This window comes from Amblyomma mixtum, chromosome 5 (genome assembly GCF_055824585.1).
Source record: "Amblyomma mixtum isolate Tamu chromosome 5, ASM5582458v1, whole genome shotgun sequence".
NCBI lineage: Eukaryota > Metazoa > Arthropoda > Arachnida > Ixodida > Ixodidae > Amblyomma > Amblyomma mixtum.
The window spans coordinates 80,003,929-80,019,966 of NC_143016.1; the positions used below are offsets into that span (position 1 = coordinate 80,003,929).

General features: G+C 49.3%; 1 protein-coding gene across 2 annotated transcripts in view; it reads left to right on the forward strand.

Annotated features, from left to right (window-relative positions):
• LOC149342785 (synaptogenesis protein syg-2-like) overlaps positions 1-16,038 on the forward strand; it is a 116,085-nt gene that overhangs the window by 61,795 nt on the left and 38,252 nt on the right. For both annotated transcript variants that reach the window (XM_089542236.1, XM_089542237.1), the window contains exons 2-3: positions 11,666-12,046; positions 15,902-16,012. In XM_089542236.1, coding sequence (XP_089398362.1) covers positions 11,666-12,046; positions 15,902-16,012 — 492 coding nt within the window. The remainder of the gene's footprint in view (positions 1-11,665; positions 12,047-15,901; positions 16,013-16,038) is intronic.

Consider the following 16,038-nt stretch of genomic DNA (forward strand, 5'->3'; position numbering starts at 1 on the left):
GATCTTCGTCTATTCTTTCCGCGTTCGCGGCCGCTCCGCATCAACGCACACGGAATCCGCTCAAGTGCTCACAACGAAGCAAGCGGCGCGCACCGGCGCCTCTTCTGACAAGGCACGTCGCGCCGAGCGTCAAGCGTTCGCCGGGTTGCGCGTCCTTCGGTGCATCGACCTGTTTTGTCGAGAGCCAGCCAGGAACAGCGGCGGCAGCACCAGCGGCAACATTTCCAAGTCGACGCCGCACAAGATTTATTTTTGTTTTCTCCTTCTTTCTTCCCGTTCTTCTAGTTCGCTCCAGTGTTCTGCGCCGAGCTGCGAATCCTGCTGGGGTAGAGAAACCAAAGACGGCGAGGCCGCAAGAGGAGAGATCGCAAGCTGTGCTAGGGTATACTGCCTCCACCTCCTCCGCACTCTAAACACTCGCCGCTCCTTCCCAAGCGGCGCAGTCAGTAGAGAGGAGCAGCGAAGAATACACAGACCGACGAGACGACGACGAGTAGAAAGTAACTCCGGACAGGGACACAAAGCAGAAGCTCCGCGGTGCGTTCTTGAAAGATGACGCTGTTTTTTAGATGAGCTCAAGATGCGATAGATCCATATATTATATATAAAAAAAAACCCTCCTGCATCACGCTACACCTCTCAGTCATCACTTCTCTAGTTGCCTTGTGTTCGTATTTTTTCGAGCGGAAGAATAAAGATACTGAAATAAGGGCGTACGAACGAAGAGAGGAAATTGATGCGGGACTCGTGCAACTGAGAGATGAATTCTTTCGCGGAGACTGTATACGTTACACTCGCATAAAGTGTACCGTCTTTTCCAGTCCCGCGAGCTGCTCTACGCTTGCAAAGAGCGGGTTTGATGGGTGCAGCTTCTCGCTCTCTTATCTCTGCCTCTGCGTCTTTCTACATGCAGCGCTGTACTGCGCGCTTCTTGCGTCAGTATTGAATTTCGCGTTTCGTTAAAAAGCACACGAGCGCGTTTTCTCCCTTCTCCATTTTTTTTTGCCCTTTACTTTTCGGTTTCGGAACTCAGCTACGTTGAAAATATGGACGCAGCAACAATGGCTCGAGTTCTCGAAGAGAAAAAAAAAAACCCGAGTCTGTCTACTAGAATATGTTTCGCCTAGATCAGCGAGGCTTTTTTTCACTCTTTCTTCAATCTTTCTTCGCGCTGTGTCCAAACCACTCGATTTTCAGCGTTCTGCGAAAGGCCGTCCCTGCAAAACGGCTCGGTGCGGCGTAGTCCTTTCGGGGAATGTACGAAACGGTGAAACTTGATCTAAATATTCTGGCTGTATATACGCGCGTTGGAGGAAAGACCTAGCGAATTGTGGAAGCAGAGTTCGATGTGCTCTCCTTTTTTTTGCATTCAGTTAGGTTGGTTTCATCTACCATACTCGTATTGTCTACACTTTTTTTTTGGAGCACGGGGAGCTCTTAGATTGAACCGCGGTCACTGACCCTGCATCACCTGCTCAGTGAACGTACATACCTTCGTCATTCAGAGTTAAAGCACAGGTAGCGATGTACCACTGGAGCTGTGCCTGTTCTTGTTCAGTGTACTCCCCCAGCATCACGAATTCGTTTCGACGGAGGCCCGATTTACAACGCTAAACCAGGCTTCCCATTCCAAAAGAGTGCGGTGTGTCAAGTTACGACGTTACTTGCTCTAGGCACCGGGCACTTCACATGTGGAATCTGCTTTGCTCCACACACACACACACACACACACACACACACACACACAGACGCGCAGACCCACACACTCGACATACAGACACAGACACACAGACGGGCACAAGCACGAACCCGCACGCACGCACGCACTCATTCACTCAATCACTCACACGCTCACCCGCTCGCTCGCTCGCTCACTCACTCACTCACTCACTCACTCACTCACTCACTCACTCACTCACTCACTCACTCACTCACTCACTCACTCACTCACTCACTCACTCACTCACTGACTCACTCACTCACTCACTCACTGACTCACTCACTCACTCACTCACCCAATCTCACTCACTCACACTCACTCACTCTCTCACTCTCTCATTGACTCACTCACTCTCACTCACTGACTCACTCACTCACTCTCTCACTCACTCTCTCTCACTCACTCACTCACTCACTCACTCACTCACTCACTCACTCACTCACTCACTCACTCCGAGTGCCCAATGGATCTACGAGTGATGCCAGTGCCCAGACACCGCGGCCGACCGTCGCTGGCATCGAACGGGGAAGGGGAAAGGATGAGAGGGGGTGTGTCCGGCCAACAACCGCAGACGCATTCCGCTTTTTCGCCGCGGTAGTCGATGCACGCTCCGCAAATTCAATAGTAATGGATGCCGCGGTGAGAACGGCAGGCAGCTCCGCGGTCAGCCCATCGAAACGGCGAAGAGCCGCCACATTGACAAGAGCTCTCTTACGCACGCACACGGGCGCACGATGGGCTACATAAAAGAGGGAACGCGCGCCGGCAGTGAGGATCGCACACAGAGAAGCGGCCGGAGACAAGTGCCCGTGTATCCGAATATTGCATGAGACCTGGAAAGGGAGGGGTGGTCCTGGAGCGCGCGCTTTTCCTCTCTGCCTTTAAGGCCGGCGGCAAAGCAGGAAAAGGAAAACGAGGCACTACTAGTACATGCCGCCCAGCTACGCGATGGCATCAGTGAAGCGCCGCCGGTGGCGACCGACCGCTCTTTGATCTGTCTCGCCTTTCTTTTCTTGTCTGCTCGTTTTGTATTCCGTAAGAGGCCGAGCTTCTCCTTCAAGAAGAGCCGGCGTAACGGTAGCGCGCTGCAAACACAATAGGTCTCGGACTGTTTTGCTTCTAGGCTTTACCTACTCACTCACACCCTCCTTGTCCCGCGGCCTCCACCGCGGAAGAAAAAAATTCAAAAAGTATTGTGCGCAGAGAAGCCGAAGACCCCGGGAAAGCGCGAGCGCACAGACAGCGTCTCTCTTATTCGTATTCGAGATTGTGATCACGATGCAGGAACGCCCGTGATTTTTCTTTTGTCGTTCGGTGCCGAGAACAGCGTCCCCTTCTCGCTCATACAAACCCGTTCGGCTACTTGCTTCTTCCGGCAACAGAACTGCGGTTTGGTATGTTTCATATTTCTTTCTTGCGGTGTGTTTTAAAGCCACCGCCAGCTTCGCGGAGGAAACGATGTTTTGTAAAAGGATTACAAGAGATATCCCCGGGATGCTGTTGCTTCTTTTCTCCTTAGCGCTGAGCGATCTTTGGTAGTGCAGTGATGAATAATTTACCCGAGGCTCATAAATAAGCGTGTTTTGATCGGTCACAGAAAAGGCTATATGTCGGAGGAAGAAAAATAACTTTCTTTTCTTACTGCACTTTCGTTCTGCGCTCAGAGAGGCACACACGCTCATAGAAGGCCTCGAAATGGCCAATCGAAAAGGAGTGATGCCCGTGGGGATATCTATGGATCCATTACATGATGACTTTTCTTAACTTTCCTCACTGCAGTCCAGAGAGCAGACTTCGCTCCCTCGCTCGCTCGCTCAACCCCCTCACTCACTCACCCACTCGCTCATTCACTCGCTCGCTGGCTCACTGGCTCGCTCCCTCCCTTCTTTCCTCCCTCCCTCTCTCTCCCTCACTCACTCGCTCGCTCACTCACTCACTCGCTCACTCACTCACTCACTTGCTCACTCGCTCAGTCGCGCGCTCTCACTCACTCACTCGCTCGCTCACTGACTCACTCACTAACTCACTCGCTCGCTCACTCACTGACTCGCTCCCTCTCTCCCACCTTCCCTTCCTCCCTCCCTCTCTCTCCCTCACTCACCCACTCGCTCACTCGCTCGCTCACTGACTCACTCACTCACTCGCTCACTCACTCACTCACTCACCCACTCTAACTCACTCACACTCACTCTCTCACTCCCTCAATCTCTCACTGACTCACTCCCTCTCACTCACTGACTCGCACTCACTCACTCTCTCACTCACTGACTCACTCACTCACTCACTCACTCGCTCACTGACTCACTCACTCACTCACTCACTCACTCACTCACCCACTTTCACTCACTCACACTCACTCTCTCACTCCCTCAATCTCTCACTGACTCACTCACTCTCACTCACTGACTCGCACTCACTCACTCTCACTCACTCACTAACTCACTCACTAAGTCACTCAGTCACTCGCTCACTCGCTCGCTCACTGACTGACTGACTCACTCACTCACTCACTCACTGTATCATACAATGGGTAGAAAAACAATGGGTAGAAAAACAGTACAAAGTCGAAGCTTGAGTTCACAGTGCCGCGACAGAGCTCCGGAACCGTTGAAGAAAAAAAGAACAATGGTCGCGCTATGTGTCGCGCGGAACAAGCGGCAAACCGATACACAACCAGTCGCAGCCATTGAGAAAAACTAGAGGGACTTGCGGAGATGGCGCGGTAGGAAAAAAGGGTTCGACGAGAGGGAGCATATGGTTGGGACGGGTAAAGGGGAAAGGGAAGTGGAGGGGAGCGTGAAAGGTGCCAGAGTATGGGTAATGTGAAAGTGGTGTTGTAGCGTCACTAGTTTTGCGCCGGGCTTTTAGTCGCCTAGTTGCGAAGACGGACGACGTGCCTTGGGCGGCCGGACAGCTGGGCCCTCGTGACATGGGCGCCCGGCCAGGGCTATACGCGACAAAAAGAGGAATCGATGATCCATCGGCGTGATTCAAAAGAACGACGAGTGCACTTAAAGCCGGCCTTGTGTTCCTCCTTTCTAACCTCACCTACTCTCCACACTCCCTCCTTCCCCACCATGCCGAAAATGCACTCGCACTCACGCACGCTCAACTCTTTGCCTGGTGTCGATGAGCTGTATTTCTCTACTGCATTTGTATTTCCGTATTTCTAAGAGCTGTATTTCTCTACTGTATTCTCAAGCTGCATTTCTCTTCTACCTCTTTGCTTGTCATTTCATTTTCTTCCCCTCCTCTGTTAGCTATGGTTTACAGAACTACTTTATACATTTGCTGCATTTAGTCTAATTCGTAAGAGGACCCTTTGACACGCGACTAATTTCGTGGTAACCAGTGAGCACAATAATTATTTTGTATCGCGCGAAGCCAAGAGCCTCCCTTTCTCACTAATTATTTAGGACGCTTGATGATGGCGACCAGACGGGAGCAAAGCATAACATACGGCGGTGACACTAAAAACACGACGTACACGACGGCTCCGTATCGACCATGTTGTCACCTTGACCAAAAGAACGCCCAGCACGCCCACAGCGCGCTTCAGTGCCTTTAGGGGCAGGTCGATGAACCCATGTAAACTTATTTATTAATGCGCACTGGAGGAGCCGACAACAAGTGTAGAACTCTATTGCCATCCTTGCTTCCGGGCTGCGAAATGTTATTTATTCATCTTCGTTCACGGTGCTCGCAGGAATGATGCTAGATCGCAGGGTCGGGTGTGCCTTTGGGTCGGAGAGTCGGAGAAATGAACTCTACTTGTACGCAGACTAACTGACAGTTTGGCTTGCGGTAAAGTGAGCACACTGACCGTTTGTCTGCGTTCAGGTTGGCCTGGGACATAGAAAAAATGAGAACAAAACAATACCCTGTCTCGAGGGTGAATATAGTACTAAGCACAAAATTCCGAGATGATGGGAAGTTCATGCGCCAATGTACGCTCGCCTTGTGGTACCCATCGCATGGTGGTACTCATCGTGAATGGCTCAGACGGTGCAGGGACCGGTGCAGTAAGCGGTCAATGGCTCAATTTTTGGCATAATTATCCTTGATTGACTCATTTTTTTTATTAATTGCACGTTGAGTGCTGATGCCCCGTTTTGGGAGAGGCAGGGTAGCTGGACTGAATCTTCTTGAAGGCGGTCTAAAGAGTTTCGAGGTTTTGAAGCGGGCGTCTTAATTGCAAGACAAATAAAATCAATCTTTAGTTGCACTCTGGCAAAGAATGAACGCGTGAAAATGAAGTAGTAGCGGTTTTAGACGTAAGTTTCAGCAATTAAAATTTTCGGAGCTAACATGCCAGCTGGCAACATGGTGTAGTTGGGGGCTGTCTGGGAGTAAAAAAGCTTCTTTAATGGTTTTGAATTTGTTTAAGAATTTTCGACATTTTCGAGAATGAAAGGAGCGCTCTCGAGACCGCTAAATTCCACAAAATAAAACCAGTTTATTGCGTTCTTATATTGGTTCACATAGTGTTGCGTTTGTGAATGATTCACCCATATATGCTGAAACTTAAAAAAAAATGAAAAAAAAAATTAATATCAAATTTCATTTAACTTCACAATTCAGAATCGTCGTTTCACTGGTGCAAATATTCTCTCAGCACTACATGTTGAATACAAGGCAAATTGGCAAATATTATTTGCTTTTTTTGCGGAATTACATTGTAGCCGATGGGGTGGAGTTTCAAAAAGGCGTCCAGAGAAGTCTGGCTTATCTTTCTGAACGCACACAACGCATTAAACTGAACGCACACAACACAATCGTTGCACAGAAAAAGTTTAGGGCCTCTTAAACCTGCGCTAGCGGGTGCAAGCTTTTACACAATAAACGTGCGGTTTACACAATAAAATGCGGTGTGCTACATGTAGGACGCTAGGCATAAACAGGCATATGAAAAATAAAAATCTGGGCATATGAAAAATAAAAGTCGCCATTTGCTGCATTCTATTTAAATGCATACGCTCGCAAGTGCGTGCCTTAGTACAGTTTGTACAGGCATCTTAAGCCTTGCTGACTATCTAATGTTAACACAACATACGTGTCATCTGTAGTCTACCAGACTTACGGCTCACGACTACCGTGAGTTGCCACCTGCACCTTCTGTCTGTTGTGAACCAGATTTGCTTTGCAATACTTATACGAAATACGCCTTTTTAGTGTGTTCTAGGTAGGTGGGAGATGAAAGCAAGATGATTGTCAAGGGAAGGAAGTATTGTCGAAAGCTCTCCCTTTCAGATGTCAGTATTGGAAACACATAAGCCTCAATCGTCTGCAGAGTGGGGCTTACAAATACACACTTGGCCAGTAATTTAGAGTTATGACCCGCACATTGACATATTTGGGTTGGCCCCACGTCATTTGCTTACGTAAAGGAGGCTGCCTTGTTCATGCTTGTGCACAATCAATCAATCAATCAATCAATCAATCAATCAATCAATCAATCAATCAATCAATCAATCAATCAATCAATCAATCAATCAATTTGTCGCCTTCTGAAGAGAAAAGAGCCTCCGCCTTCTTGTTTTGGGCCGAGGAAGTACTGAGAATAAACTACATGTTGGGTGAAACAAAGGAACCGGACGAAAGACAGAAAGAACAACGAAACAATACAGACGATCACTCGCCTGTGTTCTAGCCGCCGTGGTGGCTCAGTGGTTATGGTGCTCGGCTGCTGGCCCGAAAGACGCGGGTTCGATCCCGGCCGCGGCGGCCTAATTTCGATGGAGGCGAAATTCCAGAGGCCCGTGTACTGTGCGATGTCAGTGCACGTTAAAGAACCCCAGGTGGTAGAAATTTCCGGAGCCCTCCACTACGGCGTCTCTCATAGCCTTAGTCGCTTCGGGACGTTAAACGCCATAAACCGATCGCCTGTGTTCTTTCTTTTTTCTTTCTGTCTTTCGTCCGGTTGCACTGTTTCAGCTAATATGCAACTATACAAACTCGCGCAAGTTTCCATCGTGAAGGTCCACCCTCGAAGCCTCAGTACTGTTGCTATGAGGTACACCCGTCGCGGTGACTCACTGACCGCGGAGTTCGGGTACTGAACACGAGTTCGCTGCTAGATCCCGACCGCAGCGCCAGAGTTTTCGCGAAGGCGAAATGCAAACACATTCGCGTGCTTTGATTTCAGAGCGTAGCAAGGAACTCCAGATGGTTAGAGTTATTCCGCAGCCCTCCCTGCGGAGTTTCTCATAGCCGACATTTGCCTTCAGGGGTAAAAATTTACTGATTATGGTGCTTTTTTTATGAGCAGTGGAGCGCCGTGCTGTGGATTCGTTCGAATGCGGCCCGAGGGTTCTTCATCTTCACCACCCGAGACTGTGTGCACGCCGATGCTTTTGGATTCTGCCCCCATCACTATGCGGGCTCAGCGGCCACGGATCAAGCCTGCCCTATCGTTCTCCGATACACAGAAGCGCCTCCTCTTGTGAGCCACCGCAGTGTGGACGTAAGCAAAAACTAAAGATACAGTCAGTCGACGCTGTCGGGCAACTTCCTTGTTTTCGCGGCAACCCTTCCATTTGTAGGCAGGGCATGTTCTTCTTACTCCTCACGTAAGGAGAATCTATTTCCTCACCTGCGTTCTGCTTGTCGGTCGACCTTTAATGACATGGCACAAAAAATACCGCTCAACCAAATCTTCTCGTGGCACGCAAGTAATGCAGCTCCGTCTGCGGTGTTACTTTTTTTTTCCCGCCGGGTTTCCTGCGGCGATGTTCCTGACAGCTGTCCCTGGTTCCGCGGCAGGCGTACTTTTCTTTCAGTCGTACCTGCAGGTGCCAGGTGTGAGCAGATAAACCGCGAAAGAAACAAGCTCTCAAAATGCAGCAACAAAACAGGCGCCGGTATCATGCAGAAGTTGCCGCCGCTACGTTCGTGTGGGAGGCGCCGAATCTGCGCTTCCACCTGCAAGCCACAGAGGGCGCTCGATACGCCCTTCAGAGCAGCGCGGTCTCATTTCCATCTTGCGTTGCCGTTTCCTCAGCCCGTGTGTGTGTGCGTGTTCCTTTGGGAGAAGGAAAAAAGAACGCAGGAGTGATTGCATTTGTGCTTGATCGTAGCCGTCGCGAAGAACAGACGTGGAAGTGACTTCGATTTTCACACCCTCTACGAACTGAAGCTCGCCGAAAGGGAGGCGAAAAGCAGAGCTGCAGCATTTGCAGTGAAACGTGCTTCTCTTGCGTGTATTTTGTTTGCGTCAGCGGTATGCGCAGCCTGATACCACGAATGGGGAGATGGCACATCGGCATTCGGAGACACGCTTGTTTGTTGCGCCGTACTTGGAGGTTTCTCATCTTATGGCTGACTGATTTTCTGGGCATATACGCGATGTAGCTACACTCGCGAGAGAGGCTGTAATGAAAGTGTTAGAAGACTTCCCTGACACGCAGCGCCATTTTGTCACTGTGCTGTACAGCCGAGTAAAGCAAGGGCAAGAAAACGCTTGTCGTTTTCGCAGGCCGAAATAGAAATGTTCTCGGCTGATGAGACCGAAGGTCAAGAGTGCATCAACGATCCGCTTAGAAGCGTTGTCGAGCTGTGTGCCTTCTGCTATCTTTTCCGCGCAGCGTCATATCTCTCCTTCTACTCATTTGGTTTTTTAAATAAATATTCACCTCTATACATAGTTCCGTGGTGCCGGGATACGAGTCCTTGCCGGTTTCTTAGGGCTGCTAGTCTGATAATTATTATTTTCTATTGTCCGAAACTTGCACTGGCACACAGCATTCCAAAAGAAGTCAAGGGTCGATGGGCTGTAACGAAACTCTATTTTTCTTTCTTTCCTTCTCTCTTTTTTTATTTATTTTCTTCTTTTGATTCGTTCTCCCTTCTTCCTTTTCTTTCGTTCTAACTTCTTTAAGACTAAGAGCCACCCGCTCTAAATAAACATACTCACCTGTTCGTTCGTTCGTTCCTTCTTTCTTTCTTTCTTTCTTTCTTCCTTTCTTTCTTTCTTCCTTTCTTTCTTTCTTTCTTTCTTTCTTCCTTTCTTCCTTTCTTTCTTTCTTTCTTTCCTTCTTCCTTTCTTTCTTTCCTTCTTTCTTTGTTTCTTTTTTTCTTTCCTTCCTTCTTTATTTCTTTCCGTCCTTCCTTCTTTCCTTCCTTCCTTCTTTCTTTCTTCATTTCTTTCTTCCTTTCTTTCTTTTTGTCGTTCTTTCTTTCTCTCTTTCTCTTTCTATCTTTCTTTCCTTCTCTCTTCTCTTTCTTTCTTTATTTCTTTCTTTCAATCTTTATTTCTCTTTATTTCGTCCCTCCGTTCTTTTCTTCTTTTGGGGTGCGTGTTGCAAGCAAATGCAGAAGACAGAGAATACAAGAGCTGTTGGCAAGTGCTTGTTGGCAAAGACTGATTGGAAGGTACTGCATATGTGTGCAGTAAATTATGGCTGAAGGCAATCAATATTTCTCGCTCGAGGCAGCCGTACTAAGGCCATCGCTATGTTCGAGCAACTGTTGCGCAAATCACCGACAAGTCAGCCGCCTGCCGGCGTGTTTGCGAAAGTTGTTGCGAGAGGCGTCATAATTCGCTGCTCATTATGAACGTGCCGCGTCCAGCCGACAGTTTCATTCGTGATTCATCGGCAGCTTCTTACTCGTGCTTTCACTGTAATATTTTCTGGAAAGTCCATTATTTTTCTTTGTTCTCTTCAATCGATTTTTTTTTCTGTTCTAGGGTAAACATTTTGGTTACGGAAAAATTAGAGGCGACACTTAAGCTCAGTCTTCATGGTATCACGTGATAGCGTCAATGAGTTTATTAATGCGCATATATGCGGAAGTGGTCTTTTTCAGCTTTGCATTTGTATGTCCCTGGGAGTCCTCACACCACTCCTTGGGCAATGGTGCCGCGGTTAAGGGATGCACCACTGCCTTGCGACGCGTAGGTGCTGACACGGTGGGTCTTGTGCAACCAGAGTTTTTCTTCCCGAGCAATCTCTCGCAATCAACCATGAGTTTAGCTGCCACCTGCCGGGGTGAATAGTTTGCTCACAATCCGGTGGGTAGGTAGTGATAAACACACAAGGTCACATGACATAGGTTGCACACCTAGTTTTCTTCTCTGTGGTATGGCTGCCTCAGTCACCCTAAGCCACCCTATTTATTGCTGACAACGCAAAAACGCTGACAACGCCGCCGAATTTTTGAGCGCAACGGGACCTTTAACGCTATTTGCCACCGACTGACGAGCACTCTCGCTGCGCTCAACTGCCAACCAAACTTACGCACTATAAGTGTGTGTGTGTGCGTAATTGCGTAGCGAGGGCTCAGTTCTGGCAGCCTTGATGACATAGGAAGCGTAAGGGAGTTCTCGCAGAGCTTCCGCCCTCGCCGTTCGATGACATTCCACAGCACACCAGTGGCAATACAGGACGTACTACATCCTCCGCTCATGGACGAGGGTGGCGCTGGTGAAAACTCAAGGTTATATCACATGTAAACATAAACACAACCAAAAGCAGAAAATTTAACAGCCGTCGCCGTAACTTAGTTGGTAAACCGCCGGACGCGGGATTCGGAGGCTGTGTGTGCGGTTCCAACCGGCGGCATGGCGTTGTTTTTGCATGCTTTCTAATCAATTTTCTTTAAACGGTGACTTATTGTCAAATAATGTTCATTTATCAGCACCACAAATTTAAACAAAAATTCTTTATGCTTCTTGGTTTCTGTGGGTGTTGACTTCTTTCTCACACACACCCACACACACATCCACCCCCCCCCCCCACACACACACACGCACGTACACACGCACGCACACACGCATAAACTTTATTATTATCAAATATAACATTTTTCTGCGCTGAGATAGGTATCAATTAGAATAACACACCCTGTATACCTAAACCCATCGCGTAGCTTGATGCACTGCATTTCACAGCAGCGTTCCTAATTGTCTCATGTCGTGCACATCTTCCTTCTCCAACGCCCACGCAGTCGAGCCACACATTGTCAGCGCGGTGGAAGGAGGCCAAGCGCAGCTGAGCTGTGACGTCAGAGCCCCGTCAGCCGACGACTTCGCGGTGCGAATCCGCTGGCTCAAGGAGCTCGCCGAACCCGGCGATGGGGGGGAGGAGGAGGAGTCCAGCGTGCCCGTGTACAGCGTGGACGTGAACTCGCGCACGGGCAGCCTGTCCCAGATCCGGCAGCGGGCGCACCTGGGCAGCCTGCGGGGCAGGGCCTACTTCTCGGTGATCCAAACGCCCGCGCTGCTCAGCGTGGACCGGCTTAGGAGCGCCGACAACGGGACCTACGTCTGCGCCGTAGACTTCAAGAAGGGATGGACGCGCACCACCACCGTTCAACTGCTTGTCGTCGGTGAGTCGTTGCGTATCTCCCCACACTGCAGTCTACTCCGGTGGCGCCGATGTATGGCCGAACTTTATTAGAACCTCAGGTTAGCCTTATCTTTACTCGATCTAAACAATTTTACCTTGAATTCTCTTGAGCTACCTGCTTTCTTTGAGCACGAATATTTACAAACACAGTGTAAAAATATTTGTCGCTGACGAAACATACTTCTCGCGAATTTTCACTGGCAGAGAAGCAGCCAGTCTTCATTTATTTCGTTTCTTTATTTATTGGTAATACATGCCACGCCAAAAGAGAATTTATTGAGTGCCTGTGCAGGGTGAAGGGGTAAAAAAAAAGAAAGAAGAGGCTGCGCAAAATGCAAGCGAAATGCATGCAAATGAAAAGAAACCTTCAACGGAAAAAAGATAAAACAGCAACCAATGAAGAAAAGCAGCCCGGCCAACTGCTCGTACTGATGTTTGAGACGAAAACTGCACTTCATAATTACGGTTAAAATTTAACATTGGGCTGAGAATGGCAACGTACAGCCTCGGTCAAAATGCTTCGGGTCCCATGGTTTACTTTTGATCTTTTAACCGTCACTAATCACGGCACCACTAAAGGTCAAATGGATTAAAAAATGGAGGACTAAAGTTGTTCACACGCTGAACAACTTTGTAATGACACCCGCGGAGCTAAAGAAACGCTCGTCGAGGACGACAGAGACCTACTGCCCTTTAGTAGTAAGACAATTGGTTGTCACCATTGCTTCGCCGCTGGGGTTCTCTTCTGCAAGATATGTGGCCGCGGTCGTCTTGCCTTGGACCGGTACATGCGTAAGAAGTGTCATAAGTGCCCCACTACATAGTTGGAAGATAACCATGTGGACTGCAAACTTTTGACTCGGGCTGTACAACAAGTATAGGCGACCAGCCGACGCGTCAGGTTGGAGAAAACATCTCGACAGAACTTAACTGTTCAGCGAACCTTGTTTGTCCTGTGAAAAGCGCGCCTGGATAGAATTGCCCTGTAAGGAACAGGTCAGGTGGACCAAAGCGGCTAATATACACAAAACAATTCGGTATGAATGAAGCTTGGCACAGCGGAAACCTTTTATGAGAAACGCTATCGCCAATTAGAAAAGGGGCTCGAATCGGGTGCATAGATAGTGTCTGCAAAAGGCAAATTGAATAATTACTGATTGAATAATTGCATTACAAACAGAGAATGACTCCGACTCGTTAATGTATTACGTGGATGTGGAGGACGGTACGCGCACGAGTTGTGTTTCTGTGCGTGTTGGTATTGAGACGAGCACTAGGGGGTTCCGAAAGCTGAGGCGCTCTTTCAGAGCCGTACTTGGCTCAGTGTCTGTTGGAAACTGAGGAGAGGCTCCTGGCTTCCTGTAGGCAGCAACTGGGCGAGACGCTCTGTTCCTCGTATTACTCGTCTGAGGAGGAGAAGGAAGAAGAAAGAGTAAGCGGAGACGCAGGAGACGACTGGGACCGGGCGGCTGCTCAAGTATGCAATTTGTCGAGGTGGGAGGGGGGTGATCCTCGTCTGCCGTAGAGCCGAAGAGCCGAAGAGAAGGACGAAGACATGTTTCGGGGGTGGGGAAGTGTAGGGTAAGTTGCGTCGGGAGGAGGAGGGATGTAGTTGGGATCGGCCTAAAGCGGCCAGCGCGGTTAGGGAACGGAGGGAGGGGCGCGCATTAGATATTCCATTACGGGCCGCTTCTCCGGCGCGCCTCCAATGTCTATATACCTAAGCGGTTCTCGGCAGCCGCCCCTTCAGCATCGTCAGGTATTCAGCTAAATGCGCGCCACAACCACCGCTTCCTCGCCCTCCCGCTGTCGTTGGGGACGTCGTGTTCCTTTACTTCCCTTATTTTTCTTCCCTCCGGCGACTCCATTTCCCGGCCGTCCCTATACTTCCCTGTAAGCGCAGGTTGGCAGGGGTGCTGAGCGTGCTCTAGCCGATCCACGTCCTCAGTACCCTACACCACCCAGTTTACTGTGCTCCCCGCAGAAGACGCTCACGCCCTGATCCGACGCATCTGCTGTTTTGCTTGGCCGCTTCGCCTCCGCGCTGCGGCTTCCCGTTTCTTCCCTTTTTTCCCCTTCTCGGGGGGCGCGACCAAGCCTGCAGTTCCCCACCGCAGCTTCGCCCCCACCGCAGCTTCCCCAGTGGGGAAGCGTGCGCTGGCCACGCCGCAGGGTGCAGCACCTATACACACTACACTAAGCGGCCGAAGCGAACCGAACAGGCGGCTCTGCCCAGCGTTAACCCTAATTTGGGCGTGCCTAAGTGAAAAGGTGATGGCTGTCGTAAACGCGCCGGCAGGCGAGCGCGCGCGTGCTGAGCGCAAAGGAGGCGGAAGAAGCGAAAGCGCCGGCCGCCGCGTTCTACGCTGCAATTATGTGCGCCATCCTGGCTGGATCGAACGGCCTCAGAGCCGTTAATGCTGCCACCCTTCTCGCCGGCCCTTCTGTGAGCTGGCATCGCGCCACGAGCGGTTATTCTCGCTGCACCTCTCTCCCCCGAATTTATGTTTGTTGCTGGCCTGTTTTGCGCTCCTTTGCAGAACGAATCCACCCCCCCCCCCCCCCCCCCCCTTCAGGCCTTTAATTTCTGGCGCGAGAACCTTGTCGGTTTATGCTAGCATCTCCCCGGAGAAGAGGCGTGCTTCGCCTGTTTATTATTAAAGAGAAGCGCAATGTTGCCCCCGCTTCTGTAATTAAGTAGGAGAAAGGCTTTATTTACTCACTGACTGCCGTGTTTTGGCCCCGCGGAAAACGCAGAATCGAGGTTCAGAGGACTGAGTTGCAAGCCAATGAACGAGCCTGAGAGTTTTGGGGCAACTGTAATTTTTCGGATAGGAACTTTAATATTCAGACTGAGCTCCGGAGCCCCGTTGTTTGCTTTAAGTTCTTTGTATTTATTTATTGAGCTGGATCAGACATCCTTCACGTCAGAAAACTAATGCACAGACACCGGGACAGTTGATGACTTTTATGCTGAGCTCTTGCAGTTTTCTGCAATGCCCTTTTTGCAAAGGGAGCCGCGAATTACCTTTCATTATCTACATCTCACTTAGAGATGCTAAAACCATACTTAGTAAGCCTCTTACCTGGAAGACACAGGAGCTCTTCCTTGATAACCGAATGCGCGGTATTCTTCATTTATGCCCCCTCTTTTTAGGTATCGGTCTGTAAGCTGTAGACGTTGTAAATATTATACTTTGAATGCCCTTGGATTTCTCTTGTTATTTCGCTGTGTTCAACAGGAGAAAGACTAAACCGTGAACGGGCTGCTGTGTGGATTTAGTGTTTATTTTTTTCTGCCACTTCCTCTCGCGTGTGGATGTCTTGACCCTAAAGTGGGTTAAGCAAGATCCAGTAACGTCTATTCACAAATTATAGCGGCGCATTCTCAGAGAAAATAAAAAGATCTTTGTAATTGAGTAAGCAGAGTTTACTCACAAAACTAATAAATATGCGTTATATATCACTGTATTATGTTATTTTGTAGCGTGTCTTTGTTTACCGCTCCTGCTTGGATAAGATCACAGGTGCGCAGAAGCAAGAAACAAAGAGTTAAAGGTGTATGCTTATAAATGCCTGGCTGGTGTTTATTGTTATTCAGGTGGCCTTGGGCCTGTACTGTTATTTAGGTGAGAAGGCATAGCGCTGTCGCAAAAAAGTTACTTGTAAATACTGGCACACAAGTCATAGGAGGCATTTCTGTATTAAAATCTATCAATCTAGGGTTAAATGTTTGCCTCTGGCAAGCCTGTAAGGCACCAGTTTTTGTTCCCAACCGCCTCTGAAGTAACTGTAAGACAGCTACACAGGCATTTGCACAATTCCTTTCTCGCAGTGCCACCGAAACGACCCGTGATCACGGACGAGAACGGAACGGAAATTCGCAACCTTACCCGTCCTTACGAGGAAGGCGAAGACCTGACACTCATTTGCGACGTTTACGGCGGTAAGTGTGAAATACTGTGAACCAGC